At 43.5% G+C, this 23,758-nt stretch overlaps 1 protein-coding gene across 7 annotated transcripts; it reads right to left on the reverse strand.

Annotated features, from left to right (window-relative positions):
* Positions 1 to 2,768: 2,768 nt before the first annotated feature.
* c9h14orf28 (chromosome 9 C14orf28 homolog) lies at positions 2,769 to 15,843 on the reverse strand. Of its 7 annotated transcripts, none has more exons than XM_033027364.1 (7): positions 15,277 to 15,392; positions 14,406 to 14,546; positions 13,101 to 13,189; positions 7,027 to 7,551; positions 5,459 to 5,548; positions 4,177 to 4,311; positions 2,769 to 3,238 (listed from the first exon to the last, which is right to left on the reverse strand). In XM_033027364.1, exons 3-7 carry the CDS (start codon positions 13,118 to 13,120, stop codon positions 3,001 to 3,003), a joined length of 1,008 nt encoding a protein of 335 aa, XP_032883255.1. In that variant the 5' UTR covers positions 13,121 to 13,189; positions 14,406 to 14,546; positions 15,277 to 15,392; the 3' UTR covers positions 2,769 to 3,000. The 7 variants fall into 7 exon arrangements, with proteins under 7 accessions (XP_032883255.1, XP_032883252.1, XP_032883254.1 ...); XM_033027361.1 differs by having other exon boundaries at positions 13,101 to 13,213; XM_033027363.1 differs by having other exon boundaries at positions 13,101 to 13,213; positions 14,406 to 14,528; positions 15,277 to 15,294.
* Positions 15,844 to 23,758: the final 7,915 nt, after the last annotated feature.

Genomic DNA, 23,758 nt, shown 5'->3' on the forward strand with positions numbered 1-23,758 from the left:
TGACTTAACTGAAACTAGTTCAGGAGGGAGTAGGAATGAATGTCAACCCTTAGTGATGTCTACATCTTTAAAATCAATAAATACAGACACTCATTTTGAGATTATAAATAGGTAAACTAGAGCCTGTCTTTTGCTCCCACAGTAAAAATTGGAGTTTCTCTCCCATTGCTTTGTGTTTAATCAAGGATTGCAAGAACCATGTATCATATTCAACCCTGAAACAAATTATCTACACAATCTCTCAATTGTGCTGACCTCTATCTCTTTGCAACCATCTGCTATGGAAATCTTCACCTGAGCCCTTGACACCTCAATTATACCAAATGGACTATCCAGTTTCCCCATTCTTAAAGTTTCATGCAAAATTGTTGGCTGTATGCTTTCCACTTGATTGATATAATAAACTTTAATCTCTTAAATCTTTCAAAATCACAAATAGTCACATTGTAAACAGTAATGCCCCTGTCCCACTTAGGAAACCTGAATGGAAACCTCTGGAGACTTTGCGCCCCACCCAAGGTTTCCGTGCGGTTCCCGGAGGTTGCAGGTAGGGAGACTGACAAAAACCTCCGGAACCGCACGGAAACCTTGGGTGGGGCAAAGTCTCCAGAGGTTTCCGTTCAGGTTTCCTAAGTGGGACGGGCATAATTCACAACACTTGCTACAATTTTCAACCTAATCGCAAACTTATCTGCTATTTTTAAATATGTTTTCAACCAAGTTTGCATCCATTGAAGATATTTAAGCACATTAGTTCACACTCCTGCAAACCTATCCCTTCCCATCTAGTAGAACTGTCAGGTGTAAGGTTAAGGGGGGTGGGGGGTGAGAACCCAAAACAGTTGTGATAAATTCTCGACCCATTCCTTCTTTCCAGAGATACTGCCTGATAGATTAATATTGTAAATCAAATAGAAGTGACAATTTGTTGCTGGCTGCAAAGGGAAATTTTAGTGAAAAGAAATGTTAGCAAGCAACACATCCCTATGAATTCTTTTATGATACAAATTTGATCAAAAGAATGGTGCAGTCGTGCAAGATGTTGCTAAGGCCGCTCTTGGAGTATTGTGTTCAGTTTTAGTCACCTGTAAGAAAGATGCCATTGAGCTAGAAATAACACAGGAAAAAAATCTACAAGGATGTGCCAGGACTCAGGACTGAGTTATCAGGAGAAGTTGGGCAGGCTAGGACTATTCTTTTGAACATAGGTGGCAGAATGATCTTCTAGAGGTGTATAAAATCGCATGGGGCACAGATAGGGACACTACTGTGTCTTTTTTCCAAGGGTTGGGGAAATCAAGAACCAGAGGGCATACGTCTAAGGTAAAAGGTAAGAAGGTGAAAGTGAAATATTTAATAAGAACCCAAGGGGAAATATTTTCACAGGAACAATTTACCAGAGGAAGTGATTGTGGAAATACAATAACAACATTTAAAAGCCATTGGACATATACATAGATAGGAGATATTTAGAGGGATATGGTTCAAACATGGGTCCACTTTAGCAGAGTTGGGCTGAAGAGCCTGTTTTATGCTGCATGACTATCCTTCTATAACTTTGACATTATACTGATTTCTCCTTACTGGGAAGAACTTAGATAATGCTACCAACATTCAGCAGGTCACAGCATTCGTGGAAAGAGAAACGATGTTAAAGATTGATGAGATTTTGCAGTGGTTACAGCTTTGAAATACTAAATTTTTGTTTGTTATGAAACTTAAATTTAGAATGCTATAACAGAGTAATATAAATTAAATGTTTAACAAAAATGTAGGTTTGAATTGTCTTAAGTATGACAGCTGTTATTTCATCTTAAGTTTAAATGCTAATTCAGCTGGCAGTGATTTCAAAACATTTTAAAATGTCTTCAATTTTAAAATTACCTACTCTTAATACCCAACTGTGCTGCATCCAGTGATCAATTTTCTCCGGTCATCTTTACAGGATAACTAGCACCAGTCATTCCTTTAAATAATCTTTTAGTGATTGTACCTGTCCATTACGTTATCTAAATTAGCCAGTTTTTCCTCTAAATGCCTGGACTTTGCATTCAGTGGCTAAGTCTATGGGTAACACTGATGGACAACAGACTGCACTTTCCCTTTGTGCAAATGCTGGTTTGCACTGAAGATATCCAAAATGCTGGGGTAAATCAGTTGATCACACAGCATTTCTGAAGAAAAGGAATAGGCGACGTTTCAGGTCCAGATCCTTCTTCAGATTTAAGGATCTCGACCCGAAACGTCACCTATCCCTTTTCTCCAGAGATGATGCACTTTCCCATTCATGGCAGCTATTGTCACACATTCTTTCTAGAAGACCTCTAACATTTGGCAGTTGTGATCGTATCACATCTATGCAGTTATAAAATCAGATTACAATTCAGGAAATAAAAAGGCACAACATTTTGTAGGAAAAAAAAATTGAAGCCAAGTTTGGAAATAAATAAATTGCAATCCTAGTTTGGGGCTAGGGCTGGCTGAGCATGTTCAGTGCATCACTTATTGCTTGAAGCTTAAGAACATTTTCTGTGAATTCAGTAAAAGCTTCACATTTTGTTGAACGGTGCATGTGGATAGTTAAGAAGATGCTCTCAGATTCACAATGTATGGATGTGTCCAGCATTTCGCCATCATTACAACTAAAAAATGTGCCAATATTTTTTGAGTAGAATTAATGAATGCTACGTTTTCAAAGCATTGACATAGTGCTGTGGTTTTTGTGATATCTGTGCATTGGAAAAATGATTACTTTGTGTGACATACAATTTTAAAGAAAATATGGAAATAAGCTTTATTCTATTGTACAGTTGTATAAAAATATTTAGTATCCAAAATACATCTTTGTACATATTTGCATAGTTTACATTAACTACTAATGCCTTGTACATTGTTTGAAATGTTTTTGGTTAATAAATCAGAACTTTACAATCCAATATTTCTTGGATACCAGGATTGTTTTAATTGTTTTGCCCCAATAGTGTTAAAATTTAATCGGACTTATGTAGTCTTGTATAGCCAACGCTTCATTTTTGAGTCATACAAATCACCTTTAATCAATTCTTGATCTCGAACATAGACAAGAGAGGACAAGAGCAGCAGCTCTGGAGGTTTATTTAATAATACCAGGTTCTCATTTCTAAGTCCATCGTAATGCATCCAGTTACCATCAATCATAAAAGCAGCAGAGTAATGGTGCTCCTCCTTGTTGAAAAGCGTTGCTCCCTCCAGTAGGTATCTAGGACCAAAGATATCCGTTTGATTTATTTTTAAAAATTCAATTTCAACATTTCATTTAAATAGGAACTCACAAGCTATCAAATTCTCTTATGTTTCAATCATTTTTTTCTCTGGTCTAAACAAGCTTCAATTTATTAACCCTTGTTCATGATTCATGAATGGTTACACATAGAAAGTTAAGGCCCTGTCCCACTTTCCCAAGTTACTCACGAATTCTCCCGATTTTTCCCCTTGATTCAAACTCGGAGAATTACGGTAATAGCCAGCTGTAGGTACTCGGTTCTATTTTTTTTTTTTTTTAACTCGTGGACATTTTTCAACATGCTGAAAAAACGTCCCGACTTACCTGATGCCCCGAGTACCTACGGCTGGCATTACGAGCCACTACGAAATATCTACGGCCTCCTACAGACATTCTCCGAGTTTGAATCAAGGGGAAAACTGGGGAGAATTTGTGAGTAACTCGGGAAAGTGGGACAGGGCCTTTAAGCTTTCTGTCTCCAGACTATCTGGGGTTAAGTTTCTTAGAAACACCAGATAGTTACATAAACAGAATATAATGATTACAATTATCTTGGTCCTTACCATATTACATTTGTTGACAACTAGACTCTGTCAAAGACTAGCTAGCTTTAAGGTCAGAAAAGAAACGTTTAACGGTTTAAAGTTTAAATATGCGGGGCAAGTTATTTTTTCCCCAACATAGAATGGTGGATAGTTTTAAAGTTAACTACTAATGGTGGTAGGAATGCACTGCCAAGAGTAGTGGTGGAGGCAGGTACCATAGAGGCTTTGAGATAGGCAAATAGATTGTATGCAGGTAGAGGGGATTCTTGGCATCATGTTTGGCATAAACATTTAAGTAAAAGTGTATACTTCAGCAAATGTCTGAGAGCATTTAATATTATCCAGATTGTACACTGGGTAAATATCTACCTGTGTTCTGCCACAGCCAAACTATATGGGACATAGGCCAATTCCTCAGATTTCCATTGCTGCATATTTAGGATGACAAATGGTGGAGCATCATGACAAAAAATCCTCTGTGTGAACTCACGTTGACCATTACATCTGGAAAACAAACCAGTGATATGCTTTAGTACTGAATGGCATACAAGAAGTCTCCATTACCAGTAGATTAGTCTTTCCAACATTTTTTCCCCCATTTTCCAACTTGCAAATTTTCAGTTGAAATACTTGTCCAAAATGAAATTAACATTAAATCCTTTTGTAAAAAGAGAGGTAATTACAATAAAACTCAATTCATGATATGTGAAGAATGACCACACACTTCATAGCATCTTTACTTAACTTTTCCATAACTAAGGCTAAATCTATTTAATAAGGAAAACCAAAGTGGAGTTACTAACATCACTCAAAGTGTAGTGTAGATTACAAATTAGAAATCAATACTTTACTTTGAAAAAACAAATGGGTGCAAATGAGCATAAACTTTCTTAACCATTAGGGATAGGAAAAACTTAAATGCACAGAAATCTTCAGAGGAAAATGAACGCCACATTAGTTTTCTTGTATACACCACAGTAAAAGCTTATGACATTGATAATTTTAAATTTCACACCTATACTTAATGATCAAAGAAAGGCAAACTTCCTTTGAGGCACATAATAAATCATACTCCTAACAACAAACATTCCAGGATATTAAAGCTATGTTACCAAACCTATTATCAGGGAATGGTGTATTCTTTCCAAAAATCCAACTTATTCTTAAAAACTTACAGAAATTCCCTGAAACAATTTATTGTAGAAACAATATCAAAACTAATTGGATCAAATGGCAATTACATTCAGTGGTAGTAAGGGTTTAGGTCTATAATCACCTTGCTCACATCATGATAGGCATACAATATCACTGGGCTGGGAGCAAGTCTTTAGCCAGTTCTCAATCAAAGAAAACATGTAAAAAAAAGTCAAGCACAAAACTAAGTGCGTCTTTGATAATTCCAGATCAATGTTCAGGCAGGCAAAGACAATGGGGCAGTTGTTCACTCATCACCATCTGGTCATTTACTATTGCGCTTTCCCTTAATAAGGATGCTTGCTCACTTCTTTATTTCAAAAGTGCCCAGCACCAGACAGATTCCCATGAAAACAAATGATTTCCTATGATGAACATTAACTCACTCCATGGTAATTATTAAACCAGATTACTGGCTTGTGTTCAGTTTATAAGCACATGAAGTCAGTGAACATACCCAAGTTCTTCGCAGAGCTCAATCCTGGGACAGAATAATTCATCCACTGCTGCTTGAATTACATCACCCAAGAGAGAATCTTGTGAAGGACTTCAGAAATAAAAAGATATCTTAGTCTCTGAATTGGAAATCAGATCACCAGCAAAAACACTTGTATTGTGTCAGCACCAATTTAAATTAAATTTATCAAACCAAAAAAATATCAATTCCAGCAAAAACAGTAATCTGTTTATTATAATATTTAAGAACTGCCACACCCTGATGTTCATATGTGACTTCTTGTTTCAGGGCCGATTCTCACAATAATTTGATCATTTCGTATTTCTGATCTGTAGGAAACTTACAAATCATAACTCGTGATGAATATAAATTTAAATTGTCTTACAACACATAGAAGAAGGTGTAGAACTGAAATAGAAACAATAAACATTGGAAATGCTCTGCAGGTTCTGATGAAAGGATTTAATTTTTAACATTAACTTGGTATGATGTCAAATGCTACCAGATCTTCTCAGTATTTTCAATCATTCTGTTTTGTTAACCAACGATGACCTTCGAGGAAATGTACCATGACGCAAAGTTTATGAATTCCCATTCCAATATAGAGGAGACCCTGGTGAGAGCCTCATCTATAGTCGAAGAGCAGAACCCCCGTTCCCTAAAGAATGAGGACATCTCCGATGCCCTGGTTTGGAACTCCTCATCCTGGGTGCAGATGCGGCATGGACGGAGGAATTGGGAATAGGGGATAGAGTCCTTACAGGAAGCAGGATAGGAAGATGTGTAGTCCAGAAAGCCATGGGAGTCAGTGGGTTTGTAGTAGAACTTCAAACTTCCTGTAGTAAAACTTCCTGATTTAAATGTTTTCATCAGTGTAACTGCACAGTAGTCTGACAGTATGCGAATACCTAAAAATGTTATGTCTAGTTCAGTGTCAATTTTAATGCTCTTTTCTGCAGTGTTAATCTGCATGTTTTTGAAAACAGGTTTTGAACTTCAATTATTTGCTGAACACTCCTGTTCTGCATTCATGAACAAAAGCAAAGCATGAAAGTTGAAAATACCTTCACAACATCCCCTCAATATTGTTTTTTTTTGTTGCTATTCTCTTTTAGTTGCACTGCATTTGAGTTTGTATACCGATTCAAAACCCTGGAAAAATAGCATTCTTGGACTTTGAATTTATTAACATAATCTCTGTTAAATGACCATGTAATGAATGATAGTGGAGAGTTTGGTTCTAATGATTAGTCACTATGTATGCGCTAAACTGAAATTCTGTTGAACCATGCCATCTAAAAATCCAATATTAAAAAAATGAGCTTTGAAGACAAATACCCAAGAATCACTATTGTTTGCAGAGGCTGAATGAAGTTTGTTCTGTTCTAATTAAGTCAATGATATGACAATTTATGACTTTTCAATTCATATTATTAAGAACAAGGCTTAGACCATCCTAACAATTACAGCTTGCTGGATACAATATAAGATATTATACAGCTGCAACATTGAAAGGAACTTTGTAAAAAACACTTAGTCTTTTTCTACTGAAATAAAAATCAACCTACTAGATTATAATTGTTTTGCGTTGATCTTCTTGCACACCCGCTGGACATCTCCCATTAGAACAAAAGGTTTCCTGTATGGTAGACATAAGGTTCTCCAGATTCCTTGTAAAGTTTTCATGTTCATTCCCAAATAGGTCAATTTCTAATGAGGCCTTATGGACTTTGGACTTGTACTGGCATTTTTCCATTTTATCCCATATCCACAACAACTTCACAGTTGTAAATTTGTAAGAGTCCATCAAATAGAGGAAACGCTCAACAAATTCCCTTCCCAAGTAAGTTGATAACTCCCTACGGAAATTTTCATTTTCACTGAGAATCACATACAGCAACATCAAAAATCCATCTATGGTGCAAGTGTTTTTTAAGCTTATCCTCACATACAACGGAGTGCAGGCCATTGCTTTTTTCCCAGCTTTAATGCTATACACTCCACCCCATGGAAGAACAGGTCTCCAGAAAGATCTATCATCATTAGAGTTATTTGTAATAGATGCTCGGATCTCTTCAAATAAAGTTTTAGTCCTAGAACAAAAGACAAAAGACATTGTGCTCAGAAATATTACAAGAATCTACAGATAAAATTAAGCATTTTTCTCAATGCAAGAATAAGACTTCTAATTTTTTTTGCTCAGTTATTCATGAAGCCACCACATAAATCCATGTGTTATTTTTATGTAAATCTATGTGTTATGTGTTATTCAAATTGCTAATAGGGTGAAATTGGGATTATATAATCTGTTCAGAGTAACAAATTAAATGTACAAGTTTGCTATCATCACATATGTAGGGAACAATCAGATGCTAGACTGCCATTGTTCTCAATGCTCAGCATTAGGATTAATTGGTTTAGTTATTTTATTGTAATTAATCTAATCTTCTTGATGATCAATCTTTGCTCCAGCAAAGTCAGAACACCCATATAATCAGTTTATATTTGAGCGAATGAAAAAAATATTGAATCCAGAAAATAGAAAAGAAACAGGCTATTCACCAAACATATACTACATGAACCTTGTTGCAGCCTTGTTTTAGCCAATCAATTAGTAAATCTTATTTCTTTCTCCCTTGGGTACTTATCCAAATCTATGCCATCCCGAACTATTCCAGGCAGTTGCAATCCCCATATTCTAAATGTGTCCTGAATGAAGACTTCTAAAAACCACTTCTAAATGTGTCCTGAATGAAGACTTCTAAAAACAAAGAGCAAAGGTGGGTGACTGTGAGAAAGAAGTAAACGTGGAGTGCAGGTGACCCCGCGGCTGTACCAACTGGAAACAGGTACACCCTCTTGGGAGTGGATGGCACGACAAGATTGAGCGGTAGTCAGGGATGTGATTCCAACCCTCGTGCCGAGGGTCAACGGGGAAGTGTGATGTCAGGCAGAGCCATGGTGGTGGGATACTCCATCGTCAGAGGTGCGGATAGGAGTTTCTGCGGCAGCAGGCGAGACTCCAGGATGGTATGTTGCCTCCCTGTGCCAGGGTCCAGGACGTCTCGGAGCAGCTGCACAGCATCAAGAGTGAGGGGGAACAGCCGGAGGTCGTTGTGCATGTTGGCACAAATTATATAGGTCAGAAGAGGAAGGAGGTTCTGCAACAAGAATTTACAGAATTGCATAGAACACTGAAAAGCAGGACCTGCAGGGTAGTGATCTCAGGATTGCTTCCAGTACCTTGTGCTAGTGAAGGTAAGAATAGGAAGATTGGGGAGGAGTTGGTGCAGGGGGCAGGGATTCAGATTTCTGGATAATTGGGATCTCTTCCAGGGTAGGGGTGACCAGCGTAAATGGGACGGGTTGCACCTAAACTGGAGGGGGACCGACATCCTAGCGGGAAGGTTTGCTCATGCTACACGGGAGGGTTTAAACTAGATTGGCAGGGGGGTGGGATCTCGTGCAGGACAGAGGTACGTGAGAGGCTAGAAGTTGGTATGGAGGGTGATGCGGGAAAGGTTAGTGGACAGAATAGACAGGTGAAAGGGGGAGAGCATGGAAGGAGGGTTGGTTTAATCTGCACGTATTTTAATGTAAGGGGCCTGACAGGTAAAGCAGATGAACTTAGGGCATGGATAGGTACGAGCGACTGGGACGTTGTAGCCATGACTGAAACCTGGTTAAGGGAAGAGCAGGACTGGCAGCTCAATGTTCCGGGGTACAGGAGCTTCAGGAGAGACAGGGGTGAGGGAAAAAGAGGAGGGGGGGGGGGGGGGGGGGGGGGGGGGTTGCATTGTTGGTTAAGGAGGAGCTGTGTTCAGAGGTGGCATTACGGATGGTTTGTCCAGTGAGGCTATATGGGTGGAGCTGAGGAACAAGAAAGGGATGATCACCTTGTTAGGGATGTACTACAAACCCCCGAATAGTCAACGGGAATTAGAATAACAAATGTGCCGGGAGATTGCAGGTCAAATAAGGTTGTTGTAGTACAGGATTTTAACTTTCCCAATATAGACTCGGAAAAGCATAGCGTGAAGGGCTCAGATCGGGTGCAATTCCTCAAAAGTGTTCAGGAGAGTTTTCTTAAGCAGTATCTGGAGGCCCCCACACGTGAGGGCAACACTGGATCTAGTATTGGGAAATTGGGAAAGGCAAATTAATGAAGTGTGTGTGGAGGAGCCTTTTGGGACCAGTGATCACTGTTCGATTAGGTTTAAGATAGGTATGGATAGGAACGGAGAGGGTCCACGTGTTAAAATGCTCAACTGGGGTACGGCCAACTTTGAGGATATGCGAGAAGGTCTTGCTCAAGTTGACTGCAGCAGGTTATTAGAGGGGAAAGGAACATCGGCCAAATGGGATGTTTTTAAAAGTGTACTGAAGAAAGCTCAGGATGTGTACGTCCCTGTTAGAGTGAAGGACAAAACAGGCAAACGTAAGGAAGCTTGGCTGACGAGGGAAATTGAGACGTTAGTCAAAAACAAGAAGGATGCATGGGACAGGTATTGGCAGCTGGGATCAAGTGCACCCCTGGAGGAGTTTCGGGGACTAAGGAGTTAAAAATATATAAATCAGAAGGGAAAAAAGGGGCCAGGAGATAGCTCTGGCAGCTAGCATTAAGGAAAATCCCAAAAGATTTTATATATACATAAGGGAGAAATGGGTAACTAGAGAGAGAGTGGTCACCTCTGTTTGGAGCCACAGGAGATGGGCAAGGTCCTAAATGAGTATTTCTCCTCTGTATTTACCGAGGAGAAAGACAATAAGACCGAGGAAATTGGAGCAGTCACTGGAAGTGTCTTGAGAGTAGTCAGGATTACTGTCGAAGAAGTACTGAAGGTACTGTCATGTTTGAAGGTAGACAAATCTCCAGGGTCTGATTTGATATATTCAAAGACATTGTTGGAAAGTAGAGAGGAAATTGCGTGAGCCCTGGTTGAAATTTACGAGTTGTCCTTAAATACAAGAGAGGTGCCGGAAGACTGGAGGGTGGCAAATGGTGTACCTCTTTTCAAGAAGGGCTGGAGGGAAAATGTTGGGAGCTATTGTCCGGTGAGCTTAACATCTGTATTTGGTAAGTTACTGGAGAGTATTCTGAGAGATAGGATATACAGGCATTTGGATGGGCAAGGGCTGATTATGGATAGTCAGCGTGGTTTTGTACATGAGAGGCCTTGTCTCACAAAACTGATTATTTTGAAGACGTGACCAGAAAGGTTGATGAGGGCAGAGCTGTAGATGCTGTGTACATGGACTTCAGTAAGGCGTTTGGCAAGGTTCCGCATGGTAGGCTGCTCTCGAAGGTTTGATCGCATGGGATCCAAGAAGAGATAGCCAAAATGGATAGCAAACTGGATCCATGGAAGGAAGGAGGATAATGGTGGAAGGTTGCTTCTCAGACTGGATTCCTGTGACTAGTGGTATGCCTCAGGGTTCGGTGCTGGGCCCGTTACTGTTTGTCATCTAATGATTTGGATGAGAACATACATGACAAGATTAGCGAGTTTGCTGATGATACAAAAGTTAGTGGTTTTGCAAATAGTGAAGATGGTTGTGAACGATTGCAGCAGGATCTGGAACAATTGGCCAAGTGGGCGGAGGAATGGTTGATGGAACTTAATACAGAGAAATGTGAGGTGTTGCATTTTGGGACGTTGAACAAGGCCAGGACCTCCATAGTAATTGGTAGGCCTCTGGATAGTGTTGTAGAGCAGAGGGATCTAGTACAGGTGCATGGTTCCTTGATGGTCGAGTCGCAGGTAGATAAGGTGGTCAAAAAGGTTTTTGGCACTTTGGCCTTCATTAGTCAGAGTATTATGTATAGAAGTTGGGAGGTCATGTTGCAGTTGTATAAGACGTTGGTGAGACCGCATTTAGAATATTGTGTTCAGTTCTGGGCACCATGTTATAGGAAAGATATTGTCAAGCTGGAAAGGGTTCAGAAAAGAGGATGTTGCCAGGACTGGAGCTAGAGGGAGAAGTTGAGTTGGCTGGGTCTCTATTCCATGGAGTGCAGGAGGATGAGGAGAGATCTTATAGAGGTAAACAAAATCATGAGAGGAATAGATCGGGTTAATGCACAGTCTTTTGCCCGGAGTTGGGGAATCGAGGACCAGAGGACATAGGTTCAAAGTGAAGGGGAAAAGATTTAATAGGAATCCGAGGGGTAACATTTTCACAAAAAAAGGTGGTGGGTGTATGGAACAAGCTACCAGAGGAGATAGTTGAAGCTGGAACTATCCCATCGTTTCAGAAACAGTTAGACAGGTACATGGAGAGGACAGGTTTGGAGAGATATGGACCAAGCGCAGGCAAGTGGGACTAGTGTAGCTGGGACATTGCTGGCCAGTGTGGGCGAGTTGGGCCGAAGGGCCTGTTTCCACACTGTATCACTCTATAATTATATTTCAAAAATAATCAAACGATTTGTGGACTGGACAAGATAGAGAATCAGCCAAGGTCTTCCTGAGCAATGGTTTAAATTGCTTCATGTTCTTATTCTGACGAGACATACAGAACAGAAACAGGTTATTTTTCCACCAGGTGAAATTCTTTTTCAAATCCTCTTTAAATGCCCTAAAACTTACCTTATCAAGCAAGGTGTCCTCATGAGTTAGTCTCATTTACTGCATTTAGCACATATTCCTTGAAACCTTTCTAATCCATGAACCTCTGTAAATAACTTTTAAATGTCGTTATTATCGCCGCGCTCACCCTATTGTGCATAAACTTGTCTCTCACTTTATACATATGCTCCCTCAGTTTTTGTACAGTAGGAAAAGGACTGTAACCATCTACCTTATTCATGCCACTCATGATTATATAAATCTCTATAAAGGTCATTCCTCAGCCTCCTCACTTTAGGGAAATGTCCTGGCCTATCCAATCTCTCCTCATAAATGAAGCCCTCAGTTCCAGCAACAGTTTTGTGAATCTTTTATGCACCCCCCTAGTTTAATCACACCCTTCTTAAAATATGACCAGAATTACTGTGTAGCCTCACCAATATCCTTTACAGCTGTCACATGATGTCCTAATTCTTGTACTCAATGCCATGTCAAATGAAGATATGCAAGCCATAAATATGCCACACTGAAGAAGGGTCACGCCCTGAAACATCACTTCTCCATCTTCTCCAGGGATAATACCTGAACTCCAGCATTTATGTCTTTCATAAGCCTTCTTCATCACCCTGTCTACATGCTTCATCACTTTCAGGGAAGTAAGTAGTTGTACCCCCATATCTCTCTTTATTTACAACTCTTCCCATGTCCTGTCATTTACTATACAAGTTCTGCCTGGTTTAATTTCCCAAAATTCACTACTTCATATATGTGCAAGTTAAATTCCATTTGCCATTCTTTTGTCCATTTTCCCCTAATTGATATAGATCCTGTTGCAAGCTTACACAACCTTCTCCACTGTATACCACACCACCAAATTTGTGGTAATCTACAAATTTAGTAATCATGCCACCTACATACTCACCCAAATCATTAAGATTCATGACAAAGGACCCAGCATTAGTCGCACCTTTCCAATCTGAAAAGCAATCTTCCACTCCCACCTTCTGACAACATCCACCGAGTCAATTATGTCTCCAACTATTTAGCTCACCCTAGATTCCATACAAACTCACCTTCCAGACCAGTCTACCATGTGGATCCTTGTCAAAGCCGTGTTAAATTCCTTGTTGACTGCCCTCCCCTCATCGATTCTCTTGATCACCTTTTCACAGAAAATGAAATAAATCTGAAAGACATGATTTCCAATGTGTAAAGGTATGCTGATTCTCCCTGTACAATCCTTGTCTTTCTGAAGGTAGACAAAAGTGCTGGAGAAACTCAGTGGGTGCAGCAGCATCTATGGAGCGAAGGAAATGGGCAACGTTTCAGGCCGATGCAATAGATGAGGTTGGAGGAGATGCAGATGAACCTCTGTCGCACATGGAACGACTGCTTGGATCCTTGAATGGAGTCGAGGGGGGGAGGTAAAGCGACAAGTGTAGCATCTCTTGCGGTTGCAAGGGAAAGTGCCCGGGGAGGGAGTAGTGTGGGAGGGAAGGGAAGAATTGACCAGGGAGTTACGGAGGGAGCGGTCTTTGGGGAAAGCAGACAGGGGGGAGATGGGAAGATGTGGCTAGTGGTGGGGTCACATTTATGCCTACCTTGCCTTTCTGAATGCAGGTAGATCCCATCCCTCAGAATACCCTCTTGTAACCCACATAACACTGCTGTTAAGCTCACTGGTCTATAGTTCTCTGGCTTGTCCGTGCAGCCCTTCTTAAATAAATACATAGCATTCGCTCCCTTCCAGTACCTCACCTGAGGCTAAGGAAAAGAGAAAAATTTGGCATGGCTCCAACGATTTTCTCCCTTGCTTACCATAACATCTTAAGAGTACATCTGGTCAGGGTCTGGTGATTCAATCTCTCCTTTGTGTGCCTCAACACCAGAAATACCTCTTCAGCAACACCATCAGTGCAAGCACATCGTTCTTATGTTATGGTAACAGAAGCACGCATAACACATACTCAATGCTCCATAATATTGAACTAATGTACAGACCGATAACTGCATCCTCCTATATTCTATGCTTCAGCTAATGAAGACAAGTATCTTCCATGCCCCTATAACCTCCTTATCTACCTGTGCTGCTGCCATCAAGATCCCTAGATTTATAGACCACAATTCCTTTGTTCTTCAGTACTTTGGGATTTTATTGTTATTGTGTTTTCAAGTACCTGTACTTCAAATACCCCAAATTCAGAATAGCCCACACCATTTTGACCAGCTTGTTTAACAAGTATACACTGGCCTTTTAAGATCCTGTACAAGTATTCTAAATCATGAAGGGCCTGAATTCAAAACCCACCCGCGTCATTCTGATGCTCTTTACGTTTTCAATAACAAGCAGAGTAATGAGTTTATAATTCAATGCTTACCCCTAGTTGCACGTTACATTGAAGTTCCAAATGATCGATCCCGAACTAAGGGGCCACAATGCCAGAATGAAGGGTTGGTCAATTAAAGATGACAACTTTCTTTATTCATAGATCTGAGCTCAGCTTTGTAAGAAATGACACCTTCCAAAATAAATTATTATTTGATTTGTCAGGAAAGATCACTTGAAAAATCAGAACAGCATGGGATAAATACTAACATTGATTATTTTAAACGCTGTTTTGGGTGCTCGTCCAATGACTGCAACTCAGATGGCAGAACAGATTTAAAATATCATGGCTATGAAAATATTGCAAACTTACAATTTTGCCTACAGTTTCCCGATTTGTTCCTTTCATTACCAGTTTACAATAATGATACAATTCACGAGATTGTGGGTTTTCTACAAAATAACGTTCCAGCAAAACTTCTCAAAAGTTGTGGTATTTGGCTACGGCCAATTTAAAAGACAAGGTACAAATATTGATCAAAACATAAAATGCTGGACGTTTTGGGTCTCCTGTCCAGTCCCTCCCCAGATGCTGCCACACCCGCTGAGTCCGTCAACACTCTGTGTTATGATCAGGGTTCCAGCATGTTTTCTGTGTCTCCGTATTCGCTACTATTCTGCAGATCAGAATTAACAGAGCCAGATCCGTTCTCCCAACATTTGAAATACTCCATTTGAAAAACCACAACAGGTCATGGCAGTCTTGAGAACCCGAAGTGTCCAGAGTCAAGGAGCTGGCCCGATGCGAGGCCCAGTCACTGACACACCTCCTGCACTTTGTAAACTCCATGCAAGTTCACAACAAATTCGCGTCTGGCTCACTCTCGCCAGCCTATGAAATTCATCGTTAAATTTGTGCTTACCTCTCACGTGGATAGTACCCTGCCCCCGTCGGTTCAAATAAGTTATCAGCGTCGCTTGGGGTTTGGACAATCACGCCATAAGGCAGGGAGCTCACATCCATGCCGCCATCGACCACTGGCCGTCAGCAACCCCCCCTCCTCCCTACTCCGGCCACTCGCCGCCTGATGTTGTTATTGTGCAACGTCACTGCTCATCCCGGCGCACACCGCGACAGCCGGCGTAGACCAAAGATGCCAAAGATCGCTATAGGATCTTTGAAAGATACTGATAGTGTCTTTGGCGTGGACTGGCCCAGGGGGTGGCGCCGCTGCGTGTGGGGCTGTGGCAAGAGCGGGCAGGACTGGGGCGGGGCCCGCTCATGGGAGGGGGGCGAGCGCTGGGGGGGTTGTGCGGGTTGGAGCCAAAGATACTGGAGCGGAGCTCCGCTATAGGATCCAAGCTCCGCTATAGGATCTTTCATCCAAAGATACCAGCTCCTCTAGTATCCTTGATAGTATCTTTGGTTGGAAACAACGTGCGGGGCGAGCGTACATGCGCTGATGGGAGGAGCGAGCACGGGAGGCGGGACTAGCGCGAGAGGCGGGACTAGCGCGAGAGGCGGGATTAGCGCGAGAGGCGGGACTAGCGCGAGGGGCGGGACTAGCGCGAGAGGCGGGACTAGCGCGAGGGGCGGGGCATCTTGAGGGTGCAGTTGGGATTGACTAGTGACGTTTGTCAATAGGGTGGTTGCACATCAGGTCAAAGGGCACGACGCAAGGAGTGGCTCAATCCTTCTGGAGTACAAGGCAGCTTCCGGCATACACTAGTATTTGTGCTGTAAAAAACTGGAAATAGGTGTAACCGTGAGTGAAAACTGCCAAAATCACTGCTGCTCACTGACTTGCGAGACTCCGCCTACCCAGAGTCACTGACCACGTTGCACCGGCACAGGCACCCGACCAACACACCAGGGTGATTCACCCCCCCCCCCCCCCCCCGATCAGGCTGTTGCAGATGGCGCAGGCTTGAACTTTCTCGCGCATGAATTCGGTCATTCTGGGCCAGAAAAACATGCTCTTTGCTCGAAGTTTGGTTGCTTCCATGCCAGGGTGACCCCTGTGGACGGCATCAAAATATTTGTCCCGTAGGGCAGTTGGGATGACTGCTTTGTGACCCTTGATTATGAAGGCAGGAACGGGGCACTGATTGGGGATGAACAGCAATGATTTGGCTCGAAGGGCCAAATAGCCTACTCCTGCACCCATTATCTATTGTCTATTGTCTATTGACACCATCCTGCAGCACCAGTTCGTCGTGGACCAGGTAGTATGGGCGAATAGGAAGTGGAGCGCGATATTGTTTATCTGGGCAGCCAAGCCAGATGACTGAAGACAGTAGCTGTAAGGTTGTATCCACAGCCGTATGCTCTGCCAGGTCGCTTAGGCATTCTGTAGGTACGTACAACACCATCACTAATGTGAACTGGTCATTTACAGATGGCTGTTGTTCGCAGGTTGTTCGTAGGGCTCTTGATAACGTGTCAGCCAGATGCATGTCCTTGCCCCTTTTACCCCTTAGGGTAAAATCGAAACTCTGTAGTTGCATCATCATCCGTTGCAGGCGAGCAGGAGCAGCATGAATGGGTTTGTTTAGAATGGTGACCAACGACTGGTGGTCTGTTTCAACAACCACGGACTTCCCAAAAATAAAGTCCTTGAATTATGTGTAGGCAAAAACCACGGCTAGTAATTCCTTTTTGATCTGGGCGTATCGCTGTTCAGTCTCAGACAGGGTACGGGAGGTGTAAGCCCCTTTGACGGAAGTCTGTAGGCAAGCAGCTCCAAGTCCATATTGGGAGGCATCGCACGTGAGTGTTACCGGTAACTTAAGGATTTCGAAAGCCCTCTGGTGTTGTGGGTACCAAGATCATGCAGTGTCCTTGTGAATCAGTTGTCGTAGGGGACGGATATTTCGCTGAGGTTTGGGAATTAATTTCCCCAAGTAGTTAACCATTCCCAGGAATCGCTGTAGACTTGTTACACCAGTGGGAACAGTGGGAATTCCAAGATGGCGGCGCTGCCTTAGCAGCTGCGGCTCGCCTGCAGTCCGTTTGTTTTTTCTTTTTTTGTTTGTTCTTTTGTCCTGTTTTAGTTAATTTTTGGTTTTATTTTATTTTATTATGTTGTGTATGGGTGTGGGGGGGAGAAACGTGTTTTTGGTCTCTTCCTTCGGGGGATGCGACTTCTCTTGTCGTATCCCCCATGTCCGTCTGCGCCGAGGCCTAATGGCGGAGCTGGCGGCCTCGGTGCTGGGGCAGCGTTCCAGCGGCAACATCGGAGCTGTGGCGTTCCGGCGGCAGCGGCAGCGGCAACCCGGCATCGGAGCTGTAGCGTTCCGGCGGCAGCGGCGACCCGACAACGGAGCGGTGGCGTTCCGGCGGCAGCGGCAGCGGCGACCCAACATCGGAACTGTGGCGTTCCGGCGGCAGCGGCGACCCGACAACGGAGCTGTGGCGTTCCGGCGGCAGCGGCGACCCGACAACGGAGCTGTGGCGTTCCGGCGGCAGCGGCAGCGGCGATCCGACATCGGAGCTGTGGCGTTCCGGCGGCAGCGGCGACCTGACCTCGGAAGATCGGCCACGACATGGTGGACGACAGCGTCGGGAGCTCACAGGTCGCCTCGGAGCAGAGGGAGAACAAGGAGGGAAGAGACAAGGACTTAGGCTGTGGGCCGAGGAGCTTTATTCTGCAGTTTCGTGACCCAAGTCACCAAACTACATGAAATTTTCACATATTGTGTAAAAATATTTATATAAATCACCCCTGAAACTCGATATGAAGAAGACTTGCACATTTTTATTAAATTAGAGAAAAACCGGAAAAATGTCGGGAATTATTTAGTCCAATCAAAGCACGTTTAACATTGAGTTGTCTGCCAGTTGGCCAATCACGCGCTTTGTTTCAGGCTAGCACACAAAATGGCTGAGGGGGCTTCACAGGTGCCTGTTTTACTGGAGATTCCGATTTGTTGTTCTGTGGAATAAATGTCGTGGAAACTTGCAGCAGGTTAATTGTATTTAGTGGGAAAAGCATTAAAAAGGCTGAAGAAAGTGCTGCGAAGTGCATTAACGTGCAAGAAAGCCTTCAAAGTCCCTGCTGATGTGCTGGAACACAAAGAAGGCCCCCATTAATCAACTCTAACTGAAAGGTAAGACTAAAGTCTGAATTTATGAAAATCTATCTGTATGGACTTTAATTAATTTAATATAATGTGAATAAATTCATTCATTCATTCATTCATTCCTTATTCATTCATTCACTCACTCACTTACACATTCATTCATTCATGAAATTGAGGGCCTAAACTATAACACAGTCAATTAAACATTGTCACTAATGCCAGCTTGTAGTAGAGTAATAAGTCTTTAACAAATAATCTTGGAGCTGCCTGCGAAAACTTACTGCGAAAAGTGCTCCGACCGCGGGGCCTAGGTACTCGCGGTAAAGAGCGATCGATATCCCTCCGTTTTTCTCCCGTTATCGGGGTCTGAAAACGACCGCTACAGACGGCACTATGTACAGCCTCCTCCCCCCCCCCCCGCCCGCGGAGATGATCCGCGGTTCCGCGATCGCGAATCGTCCGCTTATTAATTGAGACCGCGGCTTCACTTTACCGTGAGTACCTAGGTCTTCTTCATATCGAGTTTCAGGGGTGATTTATATAAATATTGTTACACAATATGTGAAAATTTCATGTAGTTTGGTGACTTGGGTCACAAAATCCTATTTCTAGACACATTTTTGATGCTCGGCCCACAGCCTAACTTTAAGATTTTTGCCTTCCATCACAGTGAGGAGGTGCCTGGTGAACTCACTGTGGTGGATGTTAAATTTGTGTTTATTGTGTGTTTTTGTCATTTTTATTATATGTATGACTGCAAGGCAACGAAATTTCGTTCAGACCGAAAGGTCTGAATGACAATAAAGGCTACTTTACTTTAAAAAAAAAAACTGGCATCTCGTTGATGGCAATGGTCTTGGAGGGGTCAGGTCTGAGGTTATCACTGGTAAATACGTGTCCAACATACTGGACCTCCTTGACGCGGAATCTGCACTTCAGAGGGTTGAGCTTGAGGTGGATGTCTTTTGCGCGGTCCAGTATTTTTTTTAAATTGGCATCATGTTCAGCCATGTCACGTCCAGCAACGAAAATGTTGTTGACAATGATGGCACAAGAATATCCCATAAATAATTGTTCCATTGTACGCTGGAATACCTCGCTAGCAGAGTTGATGCCAAAGGGCATCCGCAGAAATTTGTAGCGGCCAAAGGGGGTGCCTAACGTGGTGAGAATGGACGAGTTGGGGTCCAGGGGGATCTGCCAGAACAAAATATTGGCATCCTGAACAGAAAACACAGAGGCACTGCCTAGCTGAGCAGCAACTTCTTCCACCATGTGCATCGGTTAGAGCAGGCGTTTGATCGCTGTGTTCAGGTCTCTGGGGTTGATACAAATTTGGATTTTTCTTTGTTTTTCTTTGTTGCAACCACCATGGTGGAAACCCAGTCGGATGGGTCGGTAACCGCGCCAATGACACCCAGGGACACCATGCGCTGGAGCTCATTGTGCACTCTGTCACGCATGGCATGTGGAAGCCGGTGTGGTGCTCGTACTACAGGTAAGATATTTGCATCGGTGACGATGTTGTATTTGATGGGTAGCTTCCCAAGCTTATCGTCAAAAAGGTTCCTTGGACTGGGAAAGTATTTGCTGTGTGGACCACTCGGCAGGAGATATTTGGTGGACAGCAGGCCCAAAAGTTACCAAATCTAAGTCCTGGCATGCGTTAATGCCAAGCAAAGTTGCAACTTTCCCACGGACAATAAAAAAGTTCAGCCTGTGAGCTCGTGACGCTAGGTGGCATTTCAGCTCAGCTTGTCCAATTGGGTGCATCGGCCCATAGTCTAACAAAGTGGCCGATGTGTTTACAATACGTTCGTTATTCTTGATCCGTGTAAATTCGGATAATTACATGATGTTGCAATTGGCCCCAGTGTCGATCTTTGCAACAGTAATGGTATTGTTGACACAAAGTGAAACTTCAGGGTTGAGTTGCTTGTTAGTGGAAGCAACCAGGGAGTGTATGTTATGACTCCCGGGAAGAGAAACCGGAGGAGGTGCTGCTAGCTCTTGGTTCTCGATATCAGAATCTTCATGTTTTAACAGGTGTAAAGGCTGCCTTGGGAATGAGCGATTCCCACGGGCTCGGCAGCATTTTAAGAAATGGTTTCTTTTTTTGCAAAAATGGCATAGTTTTCCAAAGGCAAGACACAGTTCGCGATCTGAGCGGTGCGATCCGTCACAGTTAGAACACCTTTCAATAAATCTTTGAGATTGTCGGGGTGATGTGTGGGACTGGGAGCGCTGGTTACAGTATGAGGTGTCGGCAGCATCAACATGGTACGAGGAATGTGGTCCGGGCCCCACTGATCTGGTGTGAGAGGCTGTGAGCTCAGCAATATGGCAAGCATGTTCAGCTCTGGCCAGGGTTAGTTCAGTATCACGGAGTAATTCATCACGTACTTTATCACTGAGGATTCCACCCACCAGTCTGTCGCGGACGAGTTCATTACACAGATTAGCAAAATGGCAGCGTTTTAGATCACTGATGTAAGTTTTCACAGGCTCACCTTGTAGCTGGTTTTGTGCAAAATATTTAGTACGTTCCAGTACGGAGTTAGTGTGAAGGTCACATAGCTTTCTGAATTTGGTGAGCAGAACCCCGGGATCATCAATAGTCTCAGCAGGTCTGAAGAAGGGTTTCGGCCCAAAACGTTGCCTATTTCCTTCGCTCCATAAATGCTGCTGCACCCTCTGAGTTTCTCCAGCACTTTCGTCTACCTTCGATTTTCCAGCATCTGCAGTTCCTTCTTAAACACCACGATCTGATTGTTGTGATCCAGAACTGCAGGAGCAAAGTCGAAGCGCTCGGCTCGTTTAATAGCTTCTGGGCCAGCGATAATGAGAAGTATAGAGGCACAGTGTTCTGGTGGAACGTTGCGATGAACTGCACGGATGTAATGGTTGAAACCACGCTTGAAAATCCGCCAACGTTCAGCGAGGTCTGAGTCAAAAATCAGACGATCAGGTTTACGGAATTAGTTGGCCATAGCAACACGAGAAAAGGGACAAAACGGGTGAAATAAAACACTGGAAATAAAATAAAAACCGTTATACTTAAACGGAGAGTGTGTTGACCACATCTGACACCATGTTGAGTAACTCAAACATACTCACAAATCTAGTACAACAATATTTATTGAGTAATGTATACACACTATAGCATGTTACTCCTACCATGCAGCTGTACTGACTGGTAGCACATGTCGGGTTGCAATAATATGAATGGTGTGGTAGTAGGCGGAGCTTATAATAATAAAGCACTACATTGGTTATTAAGTAAAGTAACCAATCTACATCTGGTAAAATGCACATGAACAAGCCATCTTCACTTATCTGTCTCAGATCCTCTTGGTAAGCAACTTATTATTGACATTATCCCTGATGCCCCCTCCCCCTCCCCCTTCCCATCAGTCCCTTTTCAGCATCTTATGCTTGTTTTCGTTCCCTAGTTTGTGAAACATTTTTATGAAGGCTAAGATAGGGGGCGCTGCACTGGCAGCAGCCTGTCGGCAGCGTGTCCGTCTTTTTTTCAACTTTTTAAATTTTTTTAGTATGTTTAAAAGTCTGTTTTTAATGTTTCTTTGTGTGTTAAGTGTGGGGGGTGGTGTGGGGGGGTAAGGGGGAAACCGTTTCGGCCGCCTCTTCCATGGAGAGGCGACTTTTTCAGGTCGCCTCCCCCGTGGCCTAACAGCATGGATCGGCGCCGACTTTCCCGGAGACGCGCCCGGAGCTTCAGCGGCGGGCACAGCGTGGACTCTCGGCGCGGAGCGGGTGAGACCTCGCTGGAGGGGAGCGCTCCGTTACGCTGGCCCACGGCAGCCGGCAGCCTGAAGCAGCGGTCTGCAGAACTCCAGCTGGTGCGGCGTCTACAGCCCGGGATCTCACGTGGAGGACCCGGGGGGAAGAAGAAGCTTCCACCGCCGGCCCGCGGCCGTCTTCTACCGCGGGCGCGGTATGGACTTATCATCTCCCCTGGAGGGGAGCTTCGACCGCCGGCCCTGCAGACTGCGGTGCTTCCGGCTGCGGCACGGCAGGTACTTTAAAACTTTGACCGCCGGCCTGCGGCCTTCACCAGCCTGAAGCCGCGGTCTCTGGTTGGGAAGAGCCGATCCTGGACTCACCTTGACTTTGACTTTGTCCCTTACCATCTGGACGCCCGCAGCAACGGCTGTGGAGGGTGGTGGTCCCGACCACGGGGGAAAATGGAGGAGGACTGGCCAAGCTCTGCCTTCCACCACAGTGATGAATGCTGTGGTGGATGTTTGTGTAAAATTTTTATTGTGGTTGTGTTCTTTATTATTGTACCGCTGCTGGCAACCCAAATACCACCGACCTTGGTTGTGTGGCAATTAAATTATTTCAATTAAATTATTTCAAATTATTTCAATTTCAATACCACCTGTTCCAACACCTTCTGCTTTTATTTCAGCATTTAGAAACATAGAAATTAGGCGCAGGAGTAGGCCATTCGGCCCTTCAAGCCTGCACCGCCATTCAATATGATCATGGCTGATCATCCAACTCAGTATCCCGTACCTGCCTTCTCTCCATACCCTCTGATCCCCTTAGCCACAAGGGCCACATCTAACTCCCTCTTAAATATAGCCAATGAACTGGCCTCGACTACCCTCTGTGGCAGAGAGTTCCAGAGATTCACCACTCTCTGTGTGAAAAAAATTCTTCTCATCTCGGTTTTAAAGGATTTCCCCCTTATCCTTAAGCTGTGACCCCTTGTCCTGGACTTCCCCAACATCGGGAGCAATCTTCCTGCATCTAGCCTGTCCAACCCCTTAAGAATTTTGTAAGTTTCTATAAGATCCCCTCTCAATCTCCTAAATTCTAGAGAGTATAAACCAAGTCTATCCAGTCTTTCTTCATAAGACAGTCCTGACATCCCAGGAATCAGTCTGGTAAACCTTCTTTGCACTCCCTCTATGGCAATAATGTCCTTCCTCAGATTTGGAGACCAAAACTGTACGCAATACTCCAGGTGTGGTCTCACCAAGACCCTGTACAACTGCAGTAGAACCTCCCTGCTCCTATACTCAAATCCTTTTGCTATGAAAGCTAACATACCATTCGCTTTCTTCACTGCCTGCTGCACCTGCATGCCTACTTTCAATGACTGGTGTACCATGACACCCAGGTCTCGCTGCATCTCCCCTTTTCCTAATCGGCCACCATTTAGATAATAGTCTGCTTTCCTGTTTTTGCCACCAAATTGGATAACCTCACATTTATCCACATTATACTGCATCAGCCAAACATTTGCCCACTCACCCAGCCTATCCAAGTCACCTTGCAGTCTCCTAGCATCCT

Source organism: Amblyraja radiata, chromosome 9, assembly GCF_010909765.2.
Source record: "Amblyraja radiata isolate CabotCenter1 chromosome 9, sAmbRad1.1.pri, whole genome shotgun sequence".
In the NCBI taxonomy this organism is placed as follows: Eukaryota; Metazoa; Chordata; class Chondrichthyes; order Rajiformes; family Rajidae; genus Amblyraja; species Amblyraja radiata.

What these genes read in the sequence shown, in the direction of transcription:
- c9h14orf28 (XM_033027359.1), bottom strand. Translation starts at nt 13,658, where the DNA reads ATGGGATCTACCTGCATTCAGAAAGGCAAG. An exon ending in CCTGCATTCAGAAAGGCAAG is followed by an intron (nt 13,268 to 13,628) that starts GTAGGCATAAAT and finishes CAGAAAGACAAG; the next exon opens with GATTGTACAGGGAGAATCAG. An exon ending in ATGGTAGACTGGTCTGGAAG is followed by an intron (nt 7,552 to 13,100) that starts GTGAGTTTGTAT and finishes CTTTTGTTCTAG; the next exon opens with GACTAAAACTTTATTTGAAG.